Here is a 16,703-nt window from a genome sequence, read left to right as displayed (position 1 = left end):
CCTTTGTGAATAAATCTGTAAGATTTGGGTTTGCGGAGGTCCTCCGCCGCATCCCAATGGATGATCAAACAGCACCTCTCATTCGTTTAGTTCCTAGTAAAACATGCTTATATCACTGGAACGAACTTGTTGTACATCAATATCACCATTCTTTTGGAGATCATGTGTGAAGAATAATTTTGCTGAAATATATTTCGTTCTATCTCCTTTCATAAAGCCACCTTGCAATTGAGTTATACACGCGGTATTGCTTCGAATGTAACTGTGGGTACTTTGACATCATTTTTAGGCCGCATCTTTCTTTAATGAACTGTATCATCAATCTCAACCACACACATTCTCTACTTGCTTCATGAATTACTATTATTTCAACATAATTTGAAGAAGTAACAACAATAGACTGCTTTGTAGATCGCCATGATATAGCAATTTCTTCGTGTGTAAATAGATAGCTTGTCTAAGATTGAGCTTTATGTGGGTCTGATAAATAACTTACATCTGCATAACCAATAAGGTCTGCACAATCTTTGTTATTATAAAATAAACTCATATCAATGGTACCTTTTAGGTATCGCAAAATATGTTTGATATCGTTTCAATGTCTTCGCGTTGGGGATGAACTATACATTGCCAATAAATTAACAGAAAATGTTATATCAGGCCTGATTGCGTTAGCAATGTACATAATTGCACCAATAGCACTGAGATATGATACTTTAGGACCAAGAAGTTCTGCATCCTCTTTTAGAGGTCGAAATGGATTTTTTTCCACTTCAAGTGATTGAATAAGCATTGGAGAACTTAATGGATGTGCTTTGTCCATGTAAAATCATTTTAAGATTTTCTCAGTGTAGGCATATTGGTAGACAAAGACCCCATCTGCTAAATATTCAATTTGCAGACCTAGACAAAGTTTTGTCTTTCCAAGGTCTTTCATCTCAAATTCTTTCTTTAGATATTCAATCGTCTTTTGGACCTCTTTTATCATCAACATAAACAACGAGTATAACAAACTTTGATTCCATTTTCTTAATAAAAACACATTGACAAATGACATCATATATATAACCTTTATTTATCAAGTACTCACTAAGGCGATTATACCACATATGCCCTAATTATTTCAGACCATATAATGATCTTTGCAGTTTCATTGAGTACATCTCCAGAGACTTAGTACATGCTTCAGGAAAATTTTAATTATTCTAGAATTTTTATGTAAATTTCATTATCGAGTGAACCATAAAGGTAAGTTGTAACAACATCCATTAGATGTATTTCAAAAATTTTATGTACAGCTAAACTGATGTGATATCAAAAAATTATTTCATCCATAACAGGTGAATATGTTTCTTCATAGTTGACCCAGATCTTTGAGAGAATCATTGTGCAACAAGGAGTGTCCTGTATCTTTACAAATTCATTTCTCTCATTTCGTTTTTGTAAAAAAAAATATTTATAGCCAACTAATTTTATACCTTCAGGGGTTTGGACTACAGGTTCAAAAACCTCACGTTTAGCAAGTGAGTCTAATTCTGATTGAATTGCCTTTTATCATTCTGGTCAATCATATCTACGTCGACATTCTTTGACGGAATTAGGCTCAAGACTTCACTATCTTGTATGAGGTTAATTGCAACATTATATGCAAAAATATTATCCACCGTAATTTTTAATCGATCTAAATTTATCTCATCACTGGTAGAATTTTTGAAAGTTCTTCATTCACTTGAGTCTCGGGTTCACAGATTTTTTTAGGAATATCAGGACTACTCAAATTATGATCTTCTTCGGGGGTCTTTTGTAGTATCATTTTTGTTATTTCTTACGCTTTTTTTTCTAGAATTTTTATCCTTTGAACTCAATGGTTTACCACACTTCAGGCGTGTTTGAGATTCAGAAGGTATGATAATAGTAGATGGTCCTTTTGGGACATCAATCTGGATAGACACATTCACTGCAGAGATACGTGACTTTGTTATCTGTTTCAAATCAGAAAATGCATCTGGCATTTGATTTGCTATATTCTGTAGGTGGATAATTTTTTGTACCTCCTGCTCACATGTGCGGGTATGTGGATCAAAATGATATAGTGATGAAACCTTTCACGCAATTTCTCTTGTGGGGTCCTTTTTTTCTCCCCCTAATGGCGGAAAAATTATTTTATCAAATCGACAATTTGCAAATCGAGCAGTAAATAAGTCTTCTATCAATGGTTCAAGGTAGCGAATTATGGAGGGTGAGTCAAACCTAACATATATGCCCAACCTTCGTTGAGGGTCCATCTTTGTACATTGTGGTAGTGCTACAGACACGTATACTGCACAATCAAAAATTCATAGATGGACTATATTTGGCTCATTACCAAATACTAGTTGTGACGGAGAGTATTTATTATAATGTGTCGGTCTGAGACGTATAAATATTGCTGCATGTAAGATAGCATGACCCCAAACAGTAATTAGCAATTTTGTTTTCATTAGTAGAGGTCTGACTATCAATTGTATGCGCTTAATAAATGACTCTGCAAGGCCATTTTGAGTATGAAATGAGTAACAAGATGTTCAATTTTTATCCCAATTGATAAGCAATAATCATCAAAAGCTTGGGATGTAAATTCTTCAGCATTATCAAGGCGAATAATCTTAATTGGATAATCTGAGAATTGCGTCCTTAATCTTATTATTTATGCTAATATCTTTGCAAATGTCAGGTTGCAAGATGATGCATTTATTAGGACCATAAAATATTTAAACAATCCACTATGTGGATGAATATGTCTACATATATCTCCATGTATACGCTCTAAAAAGCCAAGAGATTCGATGCCAACCTTCAAGGTCGATGGTCTGACAATTAATTTGCCTTGATAACAAGCAACACATTAAAATTCATCATTCGTAAGAATCTTCTGATTTTTTAACGGATGTCCAGTTGAATTTTCAAGAATTCGTCTCATCATTATTGAGCCAGGATGACCTATTCGATCATGCCATAGAACAAATATATTTAGATCAGTAAACTTCTCCTTTACGATCATATGTGCTTCAATTGCACTAATTTTTGCATAATATAGGCCAGACAACAAAGTTGGTAATTTTTTCAAAATATATTTCTGGCCTGAAACACTCTTGGTTATACCAAGATATTTAGTATTCATTTCATTTAGTTTCTCAATATGATATTTATTTATGCGGATATCTTTAAAACTTAACATGTTTCTTAGGGATTTAGAAGAGAATAGTGCACCGTCTATAATAATCTTTGTCCCCTTAGGCAGAAATATAGTTGCTCTTTTGGAGCCTTCAATCATTTTTGAATTACCAGAAATTGAAGTAACATTTGCTTTTCTTCTGATCAAGTTGGAAAAATATTTTTCGTCTTTAAAAATGACATGATTGTTCCACTATCAATAACACAAATATCCTCGTGATTGATCATTGATCCAAATAAAATTTGAGGCATATCCATATTTTTCTTCAAAAAGAAATAAAGTAAATATTATAATTAAAACATGGCTTAATACACAAATTTTATTTATTTACATGAATTTGAAAAATACAAACATATTATTTAGTACATACAAAAAAATTATTTAAATATTATCAGGGTTATTGATATTCATATTTCCTTCAAGGAAATTAAAGAAATCAACTACTTTCAGATGCATAGGCTCAATATTATTTTCAGAAACAAAGTTTGTCTCTGCATTATTTTCTGCCCTCTTCAAGGATGCTTGATATAGCTGAACCAAATATTTTAATGATTGGTAAGTTCACGATCACTGCCTCATACCTCTACATCTATGACATATACTTTCTGAATTTTTCTTTGATAAAACTTTTGGTTTTTCACTCTTCTTTTTGTACTGTTGATCATTTCTCGGTGCCAGCCGAGTATCATGATTATAATTTCTTCTTCGATCATGACCACGACCACGATTGGGCCATAACCTCTTTCTCGTTGGTTATAATTTGCCTGATTCACTTCAGAGAGTGGAAAAGAACCAACAGACCGACTATTATGATTTTTCATTAGCAATTCGTTGTGGCGTTCAACAATCAGAAGGTGAGAAAGTAATTCAGAATATTTTTTCACCCTGTTTCGCGATATTGCTGTTGCATGAGCATATTAGCAGGTGAAAATGTGAAGTATGTTTTTTTAAGTTTATCTTGCTTAGTGATTTTTTTCTCAACATAAATTTAACTGAGTTATAATTCTAAACAAGATAGAATTATATTTAGTTATATTTTTAAAATCCATTAATCTCAAATTTAGCCAATCATGACGTGCATGTGGAAGGATAACCAACTTCAGGTGGTCATATCTTTTTTTTAGATTCTTCCACAATTTAAGAGGATCCTTTAATGTAAGGTACTGTAATTTTAATCGTTCATCAAGATGGTGACGGAAAAATATCATGTCTTTGGCACGATCTTGACTAGATGTCGTATTGTCATCTTTGATGGTGTCTACAAGACCCATCGATTCTAGATGTATTTCGGCATCTAATGCCTATGATGAGTAGCCTTTTTCAGATATGTGAAGAGCAACAAATTCAACTTTAGAAATATTAGACATTTTAAGAAAATAAAATTCTTACCCCTTTTCTTACCTTCTTAAAAATATAGCTCAAAGCGATGGAAGCCCATGTTGATAACGCGTTATAAAATAAATTAACTTGGCAAAATAAGAAGGAGAAAGTAAAACAAACAGAGGAAAACAGAAGAGAGAAAGCCGTGTATGTATCTATGTATTGCACTTACATTACAAAAGAAGGCTATATTTATAGCCATAAAATCAAGTGGAAGAAAACTTCAAGTGGGCAACTTGCCCACTTTAGGGGTTTACTTGAAAAGACATCCATATCATAAAAATATTTTTTTTATTTCTTTTTCTTTCTAATTCTAGTTGGCTTAGTTTTAGTTAGTAATTATTGTTGACTGATTTAATTTAGGGTGAAAATCATTTTCAATTCGAACTTTGCTTTAAAAATTAAACTCCTCTCCTCAACTTTGAACAATAATCAAACTCCCCCTTTTATCCTATGCATTGTCCATTTTATCCTTGTTATATCACATATATGTAATTCCTCTTTAATAAAAATGTTACAAATATCCTTAAACTATGTCAAACTGAATAAAAATATTCTTCGTCAATAATTTGATTAAAAAATATCCCTACTGTTAATAGTCGGTCAATAATTGGCGTAAAAAATATCTCTATTGTTATTTTGTTGAGTCAAAAAATAGACTATTTCTAATAAGCATAATAGTATTTTTTTTTCTTTTTCGAATAAAATTATTAATTTTATAGAATTTCCCTTTCTTGTTTCTTTTCTTTTAAAATCCTTTTAACTAAAAAAAAATGGAAAGTAATGTTTTTTTCTTCTTAATCTCGTTTTACAATTTAAATAGAATAACTTCATGTATTTTTTTTTAATAATGCCATAGTAACCTCATCTTTAATTTTCATTTAGATAATGATAAAATTCTTTTTTTTTCTAATAAAGCAGAATTATTTTTATTTCTTAATCTTTTCCGAATTAGTTTAGCAAATATTTTACATGTATCTATCATAACTATGGAGATAACATTCTTATCCATGAAGTAGATAAAAATGAAGTATAAAATAGGATTTGTAATCAATAATAAATGATTGTTTAGTTTGTTAAATAGTATGTGATGTATTTAAAACTGTAAATAATGATGTTCTCATTGACCATTTTCAAAATATGTAAACTCGTCGAAAATAACTATAATTGAATAATATGTATTTATAATATCAGTAATATTATTAAAAAAAATTATGCTTAGTGGACTTTGTGCAGAATCAAAATCCAAAGTTGATCTAGTGATCTAATCGATGCGTCTACTTGATACCCAGAAACTCCAAATTCTAAATCCGCCTCTACTAGAGATAACACTTTGTTTCTTGGAGGACGAAGAAATATGATTACCGCGAAACATAAAATAAGCTGAAGTAGATCGATTAGTTGTAGGTAAGGAACAATCATCCAATCAACATCGCTATAGAATGTCACATGATCAACTGAACCACTAGGTATATACAAATCATGATTTAAAGTTCTATGTAAATAATGTAAAATACGTTTTACTCCGACATAATGCATAAAGAGTAACAAATTGTGGCTGTCCAATAAAACATACAAAGAATTGAATGAAACTTGTCAACAATTTAGCAAAGTAGGCAAAAGATAATACTAAATTATGGCCGCACGGTAATTTTTTTGAATAATTAAACAATAGTAAACTAACAAATGGCCATACAATGCAATAATCCTCCATTTGTCCTTATGGAGTCCAACTCAAAATTCCAATTCCATAGTCCAAAGCCTAAAGACTAAATACCAAATAGCTGGTTTGTAAAACTTATTTGGATGCTTTGTTTTTAAAATGGGGGAGAGATGGGGAAAATTTAATGATGCCTTATATCTTTAGAAATGTAAATTAACAAATATAACCAATGAAATACCACTCAATCTTCATCCAAGCCGTACCATTTTTATTGGCTAAAAAGACAATGGTTCCTTGAATTGCTAGTGTTACAATAATCATTTACTCAAACTACTTTGAGTACTCCCAAAGTCAAAGTAACACATAAACCACTCAACACCAATCAAAATATATATGATATATACTTCTTTGCCTTTCATTAGACATTAGTATAGTACACATAAGATAAACACTACTAGTAGTAAACAAGCCAAAGTAAGATAAAATACAACTCCCAACTTCTTTTGCTTCATTACAATCAAATTTACTCATTAAATTCACCGTATTTCATCAAAATACACGCCTTAGAGGACTCGACGATGGGTCCTGACGCTCAAGAGTGTCACATCATCGACCACAGGGCCACACAGGGAAACAAAATCATCACTCCTCGTGTGATAGTAGGTACTAAGGAACATGATCCTAGTCCGGCTTGCAGTGGCCTTGAAACGGAGTATAGCACGCTTATATCCACCTTTCCCCTTCGACTCATAAGGGACTTTAAGTGTGTCCCTTCCGGCAAAGGCCTCAACAATCATGGAACCTTCACAAGCATTGCTTGCATCTCCAACTTTGAAACTAAGTTGATAGATTTTGCCAATAGTGGTTCTTGCAACTTGTGCAATGGCACTTTCTTTACCAGCAACAAGTTCTATGGCTCTCTTGCCATGTGGCACTGAAAAATGGTCAGAATCTAAGTATTTTACTGCCTTTAGGGACTCAACCATCCATGCTGGCAATGGGGAATGGTCATCTTCAATGTTTGGTGGTACAAGCACTCCCCAACTTGTGTTTGGGAATATGTATGGACCCTCTTCAAAATCTCCATTTTTCAACAAATTCTCTGCATAATTACATGATTTAACAGTCATTTTCTGTTGAAGTGCATGCACAAATTCATATAATTGTAATAAAACAAACAACTAATGACAACTAAACTACCAAAATATACATAAGACAGACTCTTATCTCCATTAGGAGCAAGGGCGGAGCTACAATTCTAATTTCAAAACTTTGGCTCAACTTCTATTTTTTTCTGTTTTAAAACTCACTCAATATGTATAAAATAATTTATTCATAATCCAATAAACTACTTTTTCTAGAATGCAGAATCACCACAGATATGTAATTTGAACAACAACAAACAACAACAACAACAACCCAGTGAAATCCCACATCGTGGGGTCTGGGGAGGGTAGAGTGTACGCAGACCTGACTCCTACCAATGTAGGACGGCTGTTTCCGAAAGACCCTCGGCTCAATAAAAACATAGAACAAGGTCAGACAAGAATATTAGAGTAAATAAGTAGATAACGAAAACGGTTCAAACAATAGTATAATCAAAGCACAAAAGGAGCTCTATTAGACAGGACACAAGTGCTAAATATCCACAAAAAAACAAAAATAAATAATCACCGACACAATAGTTGTGAACATTTTCACATGGATAAGCTTATTAAGTGGAGGAAAAACTTTCAAATGTTCCAAAGTATTTAAAAATTTCTAGAACATCTAGTACTTCACGTTTCATTTTACTTTGCGTACTTATATTAAAAGTAGATTTTGTTTAATATTATCCTTATCATTCTGAGTAACTATACAAATTACTAGAAATCAATTTAAATTTTAAAAGCATAATTAATAAGATCAATTTAATAAAATTAATACTTTCTTAAGAGAGGGTGTTAAGTCAACATAATCAAACATAATCAAAGTAAAACGAAACACGGATCCCTATATGATAATACTATTAGTTTCGATTGACTATTAATGTATTAAATTTCAGAATGCAGGACAATATATTAAAAACAACAAAGTTTGGAACTTGGATAGAATTAATTAGCAATTAATTATGACCTAAAACATACTTGAATGTGCATGACAGAAATGGTGAATTAGATACGACCGTACGAGAATATAATCACATTACAGCTCTTTGCAATTTAATACCTAATATTATTACTGGAATTGAAATAATGGGAAAGTAACATCAATAGAAGATCCTAAATGCACAAAGGATTAAAATTTGGGTCCCTTCTAGCAACTGGTGCCAGCAAAAACATGTACTTCAAATTTACTCTTTTTCCCCACATTAATTAAAATTCAAGAACATAATTTTAGAATCGTGTAACCTAATTTTCCCACACGAAAAAAGAAAATTAAAAAAAAACTCAGAGATCCAACAACTAAATTAATGACTTCACAATAGGGTTATGAAAACTCGCGAGAAATGACTGATAATTACTACAAGTTATTATTTTCTTTAGAATTCAGTGGAAATTTTCTATCACTATAACAAAAACAAATTTTAACGATAATACATATGGACATCAACAAAGAATGTTAAAATATTTATCGGGCTTTAGTTAATGGTCATTGGATCTAATGTCTCAATAGGTTTTGGCAGCATTTACAAAAAAATACTAAAATATAATTGCCTCTAAAAATATATTTAGCGATAATTAAGTTATTGTTAATTAATTACCGCTAAAAATCATTTTTGACATAGTGTATGAAAACAAGAGTCATAGACTTGGTACTAAAATAGTAAAATGTATAAAATTCTTAGTGGAAAAACTAATTCACGTATTAATTAAAAGTTAATAGTGGAAGAGAAGTGTAACCCTACCTCCAGAAAAAAGCAATAAATAAGAAGAGTGGTCCAACAGACAACATCATAATCATGCAAGGTCATCTTTTATTTTGGGCATGTGTGAGTTTGTGACTTCTTCTATAGGTGACCAAAACTAGATACTAGTAAAAATCAATGCAATCTATTCACCTAATAAATAATTGAATCATCTACTAAATCATTTAAACATATGTCTATTTCAAATTCAATACTTTTATCAATTATTATCAGTGTAAATTATAGTAGTTCCCCTCCTTAAATTTTGCACTTAATCGATACTATCAAATAAAATAGAAGGAACGGAAAACTTACGATTCGTGGCCTTAGGAGGATATAAAGTGCGAATGGCAATCGAATCGATGAGAGGACCACAAGCAGGATCTTCCTCAACGCCTGGATTATGAAGCAATATATCAACTTGGTGAAGTTCAGCTTGAAATGCCCAAGCATATGAGTCCCAACCACTACTACTATACAATGTTTGGATAGGCAATACTCCAAAATCGGGTGTAACAGATGCGTTGATACGTTCCTCTTGAGCACATGTTCTAGCAGCACTGAACGTTAAGGAATAGTACATTCCTTTTGTAACGTTCAATACTTGCTTGATCGATGCTTCATTCCCTAGACGAACTGCGGCATAGCCCTCTGGCACGACTAGAAGCATGTCACCTTGTTTTTGGCCAGCTTTTACGTACTCTACGAACCCGGAGATTGACCATTCCGGTATGGCATTGGGCTTTAGAACCACTGTGCCGTTTAGGTCAGCTTTCGATGGGGGCATTTCGAAGTTTCCATTCTTTAACAATCCTGCATGTGTTGAAAAAAGGATAAGTGATATGAATCTCCTTATAAATCATCTTTACTGATTAATTCATTTTTAAAGACGGGAGTAGTTATTCAAAATTATCATATTTGACTATCGGAATGAAACAAAGATGTCGTTTGACTCCAAATATTTTTAGAAAAAATTTAGAAAAAACTTGAAAATTAGTATTTGATCATATAACTTGTCATTACTTGACAAAAATATTTGGTAAACATCTCAAGTTCCATAAAAAACTACTATTTTGGCTGAATTCTAGTATTTGGGAAGTTTTAAGTATAAAAATTACCTGAAATTTTTATATTTTATAAAAAAAACCATCATTTATTTATTTCAACTAATATTTATCTATCTTCTCCGAAAAAGATTGAGTCATAATTTGAGCGACAAAATTGAGGAAAAAGAATAATTTGTTTTTAGTGAATGATAATTCCAACTGAATCAGTGACAAGTTTGAGTATGCGATTAATGTATTTCTCTTGCCAATATTGTAATTTTGTTCTTATTGATTATTATCAATTATGTTATTAGGTTAATTTTAACGGAATATGTTTATTATAAAATGATAATATAAACTAATGGGTATTTTTAATAATTTTTAAAAGTTACTAATATAAATTATATTTTTGAAATAATTAAATATTGTTTTAAAAATTTAAGGCCAAATACATGGTTGAAATTTTATCAAAACCTTATTTAAAAATAATTTATCAAGAAGGGATAACAAATGGACTAAAAAGTCCCTTGAAACGATGAGTGATATATATTGTGAAGAGAGTCATCCATATCCATATGTGAATATTTTAAGGATAACACTTCCTCTAATAAACTAATAATGTTTGGGAGAGAGGAATAGGTATCTCAGGAAAATCCAAATCCCAAAGTAGGGACAACAATAATAAGAATGTGATGACTCTTTGTCCCTATTATTGCACCCCCTTTCCCCGTAAATATTCAAGGTTGATATATGATCATGTTTTATTTGTATGCGATGAGTTAAAACTTTTAAATAATAATGTAGAATTATGTACTACCCAATCACTTAACTAATTATTTACTCGTTGTATGCAAATAATACCTATATGAATTCTGGCGTTCTATGTTATATTAGGGATGAGCCAGCTAACGCACAACCCAGAAGCAGCTGTGAGATTTACCTAACCAAAAAGTCTCATGTCTTTTCCCTTTACTTCCCAATCACAAAAGATAGATACTCTAGAATCAAATTGCAAGACTTTGATGGGTCATTTGTACTCACAAAAATCCAAAAGAGGAGTCATCCAAAGTAAGCAAAAAGTAAGTAAGCAACATCATGTGCACAGCTCGTGCTTTCCTATACTAATAGTAGGTTTCACTTTCAGCTGAGATGATAGGCACATGTATCTCTTTTAAGCAAACTATTCTTCTTGGATAACTCACGAGGTTCAAAAACCCAATGGATAATAAACTCTCATCCTTCCACCGTAAAAATATTCCCTACATTATTCTATCTATCTCAATTTAATTTATATTTTCCTATTCTTCAGTCTTTATAACTTTATAATGAATGATACAATTTTTATTTGATAAATATCTAATGATTACTTATGTTATGTTGAATCCCACTTATTTAGCAAAAAAATGTACAAAGGTGTACTCCCTATTTTTAAAAATCATTTATTTCAATGATAGTTTTGAAATATTGTAAAAAAATAATCATATTTCTTAAATTTTGTGATCAACTAAACTTACATCATTTAAATTAAAATGGAGGAAGGAGTAACTTTTTATACGTAATCTATTATTTTTCGGGAAAAAGATTATTAAAAATAGTGTAATTTATATAGATTTCATAGTATTAAAAGCTAATTATATTATTTTTCTATTCTTTTTTTAAAAATGCCTTAAAATTTATGAATTCGAATAAATTGCTAAACCTTCAAATACATCGGCAGAAATTCAAATACATAGGTAAGAAATGTATCCGAAAAGGGAGGAATATATTAGAGAAGTGATAGAGATGTATTAGAGAGAGAATAGGACATCCGAATACATAGGAGAGGAATGTATCAAAAAGAAGAATAGGGATGTATTAACGAGGGTAGAGTGATGTATCCAAGAGAGAATTTCTAAAACTTTTTTAAATGGTGAGACTTTTTTAGAAATTATGATAAAATAAGATGTATATTTTAAAAAAATTCCTAAAAAATAACTTTAAATGATACGAAGTTGAATGAAAATATCTTTATTTAATAGTTTGGTCTGAAAATATTTGTCTCATAAATACTTAGTCCAAAAATACTCTTATAGTTACTTTTGGTCAAAAATATTTTTTTTCAAATAACATATATTTTTTTAAAACGCTATATTAAATTAAAATTAAATAAATTAAAATGAAAAGAAATATAAACTAATGTTATTCTTAATAATAGGAGTACTTTTATAATCATTAAAAATATCAATATATATTAAGAAATCATACTTTCTGCATATACCAAAAAAGTATATTTCTTAGACTTTCTATCCAATCAAACAGACCTTATAAAATGTACATTTTAATTTGTTTGTTTTAATTTAATTTAGCAAAAGATTTAAAAAAATAAAAAAATTATAAATTTTAAATATAAAATATTTTTTTATTTTATGATCTTAAATATGCTATTAATAAAAAATAAACTTTTAAAACAAAAAATTAGATAAAGAGTTGAAACAAAGGAGTATATAATTGCTTCTTTGTAAATGACAAAAATAACCTCCAACTAGCTAGCTCTTCTTTTTGGACTGGTTGGTCATTTAAAACTCACATTTATCACAAAAATTAAAGGCCTCACTCTGATACTCACAACTAACTCTTGCTACCAACCCATTAGTCCTCTGATTTTCCATAATTTCTTTTTATAAAACTCCTTCAAATTGTCTGTTTTTCTGTCTTTCAACTACTATAATATCTTCATTCTAATAATTATTGATAATTTTACCATTTTATTCCATTCAATTTGGTTGTCATATATATATATATATATATATAAATATAAAATAGACAACTAAAAATGAACAAATGGAGTATTACTTGTGCTATTTTAAGTTTTTCAAATGTGACTCTAGTTTACTCAACTTCTTCCCCATTATTAGTCTTTTTAACAACAAAACACTTATTCACGAGGGGAGGGGTTTGGAAGTTCAAAGATGCTATCTACCGATAAAATAACAACAATAATATATTCAGTGTAATTCAACTAAGTAAAATTTGTAGAAAGTACAATATACGTAGACCTTAACACCGTCTCTCGAAGAGGCAAAGAGGTCTGTTTTGAGAAGACCCTCGGCAAAGATGAATTTCAACGATACGAATGTTAATCTTTCACATTAAAAGTTGTAGGAAGTAATTAATGACATATGTAACAAAATTATTCGAAGTAGCATTACAAATTAAGGAAGTGTTTAGGAGCTTACCATCAATAACAGCTAAGGAAATGTTCGAAACGGCGCACAGTAGCACCAGCAGCAGTAGTGCTATTATTGAGTTCTTCATTTTTATTTTTTTTTCCCAACTTGTAAATAAGGAGAAGGATGGGGGGTAAGAGGAAGAAGACGGATTGGTTTCGTTTGAATTCCGGGTTGCCTTTTTATGCATGTTTACTTTCATTAAGGCCCTTCCATTTTACATATATTGCATATTTGTCCTTTAACAAGTTTGTATTTAAATTTTTTATGATCAAATTCTAATTTGCAAATAAGATGAATATTTCAAAATTGATTTTTGAATTTTCTTTGGTTGAAAAATTAATTAATCTCAAAATAAATTTATATCTTAAACTTAATATTATTTTATCCCATTTGATATGTGGATAAATTAGTCCCAAGGTATTAGACCTGTTTGGTCATAGATTTGAAAACAATTTTTGAGAATTTGTTTTGGCAAAATATGTTTGTTCATAATATTTATCTAGTTTTTGAGAAATTTTGAAAATCAAGTCTCAAAATTAATTTGCTAAATTTATTTTTGAGCCAAAATATAACTATTGATTCCTTTTATTTTTTAAAATTTACTAGAAATTTTTATATTTTATATAAAAAAAGAAATTCATTTATAACCCAAACTAATTTTTTAAAATTCTTTTCGATCATTTGATATGAAAATGTATGCTTATCGTAAAGAGAATGTTCAAAAATATAGAAAGATCATATTTAAGAAAAGTTAGTTACTACCGTTGTTATTATTTATTTATTTTTCACTGATGGATATTCATAATTAATTGTAATTACGCGAATTGTAATAACTAGTGATTTTGTTGTTAGTATTTTTTGTTAAAATATTATGTTATGATTTTAGGATAGTGTATTATCTAGTTCTTTATAAAAATGATAATTTTGTGCTAAAATTATATGAGTATAAGTCATGTTTTTTTTTCCTGTTTTTTTTAAAAGAAATATATTTAAAAATACTATGGCCAGACACATTTTGAAACTTCAATGTAAACTTCACCTAAATATGATTTTTCAAAAATATTTGAAAATCTATGGCTAAACGTTAGCTTATTTGAGACTATAATCTTAAGATAACTTAGTGTACGAACCAATGGTCTCTAAGAATATTACTATGTAAGCCATTTTTATAACAGTAGAACATATATGAGCCAATCTTGTAATAATATATATATCAGCTCTAAATAACAAAATTGAAGAATATATTAGACTCTTTTCCAACAATATTTTGAAAATACTCCTTTTTGGATATATGGTATGGCATGTGCTTAGATACGTGAAAACAAAATATTATAGAATTTGTGATTAGAATATACTATGAGATATTTGTAATATAAAAGCATGACATCAAATGTAAACTTAGAAATTCAAAATTAATTTTTCAAAAATATGTCATCAAAACGAAATAATATAGAGGTCCCTTTTGGTTTATTACTTCCACCATTTATTTTTATTTGTTCACTTTAAACTTTGCATGATTCTTAAGAAATAATAATTGATATAAGTATTTTATGATAATATCTATATTAATTGAAATTTAGTATTATGTCTTAAAAAATAATTATTTAAAAATAAGTAATTAATGATAAAAGTAAACTATGAAAAAAAAAAGTAATTTATCTATTTTTTGGTATGTTAAAATAATAAGTAAAAATAAAAATCTATTTTTAAAATAGATGATAAATAAAAGTGAGTAATATATTATTTTTAAAAGTTCTATAAATAGAAACTATTTTGGTGGGGAAGATGAAGACAGAAGGTGAATGGAGTCACATGGTGTTCTCCCCACAACCTGCTACAAAGCATCTAAAGACATGACCTTGACATTTTTGGCCACCTAAATGTTTCAATATTCATTTTCTTTGATCATTTCTAAAAAAATCATCAAAAACATTAATTTTTATCTGCATCCCCACACTATTATCCATATTTAATTTAGTTTTTCCAGCACAAGGAGGAGATCAAGCTATTAGCTTGACTTGTTTAGAAATAAAATTGTGTGTGGAAAATACTTTAACAATTTTTCTAACATAATCTCTAATATGTTTGTAAACAACACACGTAGGTAGTCATTTTTTATTTCTTCATCTTAATTAATTCAATACTAAGAGTCATTTCTATTAAATTTCTATTTCTTTCTTTTCATACATGTCACATACTTTTGATTAAAAATAAAATAAAATAGGATGTGTTGTTCTTTAAGAAATTAAACTAAGTTGATAGAGCTTCATTTGGGATGTACTAATTTTTTTATCACATAAATCAAAAGGTTATTTTAGTTTGTTGCCATTTTAAAAGCCATATTCTGCTAGCATTGCAAGATTAATTTCACTTTCTAAACCATTTTTTATTTTTATTTTTGCACTTACAAATAGTACTGTCCCAATTAACAATATGAGCTTTAATTAATTAGTTCTATTTTTTTAGAGAAAATAAATCATAATATTTAATTTGATTTGATATATTAGAAAAGATCATACACTCAATATCATTTAGAAAGCCTGATCTCTATCTTTCAGCAACTAAACATCCAACGAAAACGATCTGCCATATAACAATAAATTTTACTTTTATTGAAATACTTGGTTTGTTCCTTGTGAGTGAGTCACTACAAAATGAATTATTTTGCCACCTCTGGGCAGTGTTTTTCCACTCACACACAAAGGAACAAAAATCAAAAGAAATCCTCCTCCTCCTAAAGTTTGATAATGTCTCTTATAGCTTACAATTTTTTTAAAAAAATTATTTTCTGTGGGTAGAAAGTCACAACTCACAAGTGGTTTGGTGTGGGCTCATAATCATGAAAATACCCCACAAAAGGGAGGAAAATGCTAGGAAAATCTAGCTGACCTAATCCATGAAACAAAGATCATGGCCTTTTTTGGGCTTTCTTGAAGTTTCACCAGACATTCTGGGCCTCATTTATTTATGCATGTGGGCCGGTTTTCTACCTCAGCCTCTCTTCTCTCTTTTCCTTCCTTCATCTGGTGTCAAAGAATTACTATTGTCCTGTTCAAATTTTTCACCGAAAAATGTTCAATAGTTATTTCCATACATATTTTAATTGAAGTAGTAAGAAAAGAAAAAATTGTCACTGCCTATTTCCAGCATTTTCATCATACGTTTTTATCGTGAGCTGGTTCGGTGGAAATAGAGTGGAAAAATTATGTATTATAACATAAATTTTTCATTGATTCATGATGAAAAAAGTTATGTTTCTAATAGTAATTAGATAATAAAATAAACGAAAAAGTTATAAATTTGA

The 16,703-nt window shown here is 29.7% G+C and overlaps 1 protein-coding gene across 1 annotated transcript; it reads right to left on the bottom strand.

The window, feature by feature from the left end:
- Positions 1 to 6,504: 6,504 nt before the first annotated feature.
- Positions 6,505 to 13,544, bottom strand: LOC129889334 (protein DUF642 L-GALACTONO-1,4-LACTONE-RESPONSIVE GENE 2-like). Its single transcript, XM_055964593.1, has 3 exons — positions 13,406 to 13,544; positions 9,460 to 9,957; positions 6,505 to 7,359 (listed from the first exon to the last, which is right to left on the bottom strand). Exons 1-3 carry the CDS (start codon positions 13,482 to 13,484, stop codon positions 6,821 to 6,823), a joined length of 1,116 nt encoding a protein of 371 aa, XP_055820568.1. The 5' UTR covers positions 13,485 to 13,544; the 3' UTR covers positions 6,505 to 6,820.
- Positions 13,545 to 16,703: the final 3,159 nt, after the last annotated feature.

Source organism: Solanum dulcamara, chromosome 5 (assembly GCF_947179165.1).
Source record: "Solanum dulcamara chromosome 5, daSolDulc1.2, whole genome shotgun sequence".
In the NCBI taxonomy this organism is placed as follows: Eukaryota; Viridiplantae; Streptophyta; class Magnoliopsida; order Solanales; family Solanaceae; genus Solanum; species Solanum dulcamara.
This window is presented reverse-complemented; position numbering and strand designations above follow the sequence as displayed.